Raw genomic sequence first — 2,917 nt, forward strand, 5'->3', positions numbered from 1 at the left:
CGACACATCAAGCCACACAATGTCGGGCGGACGCTAAATACGCGAAAACCGAAAACCCTGGCTGTCATTTTGAAGTGCGAAAGGCGGGGAAACTGTGATGGCGGCGGGTTTCAGCGGAGCCGAGTTCCCCGAACGCAGTATTTCTCGCGGGGCACATGGTGGGTGAGGGGTTTGGGGACGTGGAGGGGTGAAATGGGGACGAGGGGCTCGATCGCGTAAATTGCCCTGAGCTAGTGGGCAAACCGCTATGATGAAGAAGTTAACAAGCCGGTCGTGGATTTTTTTTCTTTCGTTCCTGCTTCGTTTGTTCCATCTTTTTGCCTGCGTCATCCTCTACCATCGTCGTGCCGCTCAACCTCGCCAGCTCATTCTGTGAGCTTTGTGGAATACCAGATCGCCAAGAGCCTACAAAGCAGAGTGAGGGGCATTGCGGGGTAGCAAAAGCTGTCGCATGCGCCGTTGTCCTTGATATCTTTGACAACCCGAATCTCAAGCGTCAAATACCATCATGTCTGCTAACGTCCCCATCGCGCGCTCCCTCAGGGATATCTATACCGACGATGCCTTGTCATCACAGTCGAAGCGATGGACAACGCTGCTGTCGCGCTTTGAGCAACAGTTTGGCGAGGCTGCAGCCTTTGTCGCACGCTCCCCTGGACGCGTGAACATCATCGGCGAGCACCTCGACTACTCCCTATACTCCGTCCTTCCCATGGCCATAACGGCAGACGCCATCATCGCTGTCTCCTACGACGAGACACCCGCCAATTCTTCGTCCTTCAAGCTGACTGTGGCTAATGTCCAGTCCGATAAATTCCCCACCCGCGAGTTTGCTGTCGCAGTCGACGGCGACGTGGAAATTGATGCCACCCAGCACGAGTGGACCAACTATTTCAAGAGCGGGCTCCGTGGCGCTCTTGAACTCCTTCGAAAGAAACGGGGACCCGACTTCCGCCCCAAGAGAATGAAGATCCTGATGGACGGCAATGTGCCCGCTGGTGGAGGCCTCAGCTCGAGTGCGGCCTTTGTCTCTGCGTCGGCGCTCGCTGTCGTGGTCGCCAATGGCGAGGAAGCTGTCGACAAGACGGAGCTTACGGAGCTTGCCATTGTCAGCGAGCGTGCGGTTGGCGTCAACTCGGGAGGCATGGACCAGTCGGCTTCTGTCTTTTCGGAGCGTGATGCCGCTCTATTCGTCTCCTTTGCCCCCAAGCTGACGGCTCGCCCCGTCTTCTTCCCTCCAACCAACCCCGAGCTTGTCTTCCTCATCGCCCAGTCTTTTGTGACTTCAAACAAGTATGTCACAGGGCCAATTCACTACAACCTCCGTGTCGTCGAGGTAACGCTGGCTGCTGCCTATCTCAACGCCGTGCTTAACCCGCCCGGAACGCAGTTGCCCGCCGACGCCGGACCCTTGGGCACCTCACTGCACGGCTTCCATGAGACCTACTTCCACCACCAGCGTGCTGCCAATAGCGAGTACTCGGTCGCGACTGGGAGCCATTTCGATACTCCAGAAGCTCAGCTCGTGGAGCTCATCCGGTTGACAAAGTCAGCACTTTCGCAAGAGGATGGTTACACACGTGAGGAAGTGGCTTCGACGCTCGGCATCACAGTTGCCGAATTGGAGGCGCGTTACACTTCTAAGATCCCCATCCGAGCCGACCGGTTCAAGCTTCGTCAGCGCGCGTTGCATGTCTTCGCCGAAGCTCTACGCACGCTTGAGTTCATGTCACTGATTGAGTCCGCCGCGCCGTCGACAGGCGCTGACACGACGGAGCTCAACACCAAGCTCGGTGCCCTGCTCAACGAAACGCACGCGTCTTGCCAGACAGCGTACGAGAACAGCTGGCCTGAGGTTGACGATATTTGCAGGATCGCACGCGAGGCTGGTTCATATGGAAGTCGCATCACTGGAGCTGGATGGGGTGGATGCAGTGTGCATCTCGTCCCTGCTGACAAGGTCGAGGCAGTACAGACAGCATGGGACCGTGAGTACTACTCGAAGCGGGAGCTGACAGCGGAGCAAACGGCCGAGGCTACGGTGGTCAGCCGGCCAGGAAGCGGCAGCGCTGTGTTCATCGTCAAGGAAGGAAGCATTGGAGCGTAATTACTGGAGTGATTGTCAATTGAAAGCCCGTACTGCCTGTCCGTTGACCTGGTTCTGGCATGCGCCAGTCGGATGTCTTTGTCATTCCGCCACGTCAGAAACAGCTCACGAAGCCTGAGGCTCGGCCTATGTGCGTATGATAAGAGCGTTTCTTTTTCGCCCCCGCCCCCTCCCCTCGCAAAGAAAGTAACACATTGTGTCTCAGTGGATAAAGTTGGCGCGCTCATTGGCAGACGCGCCCTGGTCTGGCATGCACGGAGTCCCTCAGGAACTAAATCTCTAATAGGTTGCCCTACCATTTAGCTGTTGGTCAGAGGTGCCATGTTCTGGAAGACTTCCATTGCTGGCTCACGTTACCTTGGCCGACAGAAGCGCACTGCTGTGTCGAAGGATTTCGTCCCAGCCTCTGGCGCTCAGCGTGGCGTTTCAATCGAGATCACTGACTGACGAAGCCGTCAACCCGCGTGATGATGCCAGGCCAGGCTCACGCATCACACAGTAGAAAACAAAACCTCGAGAACCCACGTGACATACAGCCCCCACGTCGGCATCGAGGCCCACATCTCCATATTTTTAGGTGAATTGTCAGGTCAATTTTATGACAAAACGCAAACATTCTCTTGCTGCGGATACTCGAGGCTATGAGCAATACCATCGCGTCACTGCTGGACGACCACGACCACAACTACGACCATGACCACGACCACGACAATAGCGATTCCGGGTTGCTTTTCGTGGCGACTTTGAAAGATGGAAGCGCGCAAGCCTATTTCAGCCAGTGTGATGACCAAGGGTTAACGGAATGAGGGA

General features: G+C 56.2%; 1 protein-coding gene across 1 annotated transcript; it reads left to right on the forward strand.

Annotated features, from left to right (window-relative positions):
* Positions 1 to 508: 508 nt before the first annotated feature.
* On the forward strand, positions 509 to 2,107 carry VDBG_06407 (GAL3; the record flags this gene model as incomplete). The annotated part of the gene is made up of 1 exon (XM_003003918.1): positions 509 to 2,107. The coding sequence occupies one exon, from the start codon at positions 509 to 511 to the stop codon at positions 2,105 to 2,107; it is 1,599 nt and encodes a 532-aa protein (XP_003003964.1).
* Positions 2,108 to 2,917: the final 810 nt, after the last annotated feature.

Source organism: Verticillium alfalfae, genomic scaffold, assembly GCF_000150825.1.
Source record: "Verticillium alfalfae VaMs.102 supercont1.7 genomic scaffold, whole genome shotgun sequence".
NCBI lineage: Eukaryota > Fungi > Ascomycota > Sordariomycetes > Glomerellales > Plectosphaerellaceae > Verticillium > Verticillium alfalfae.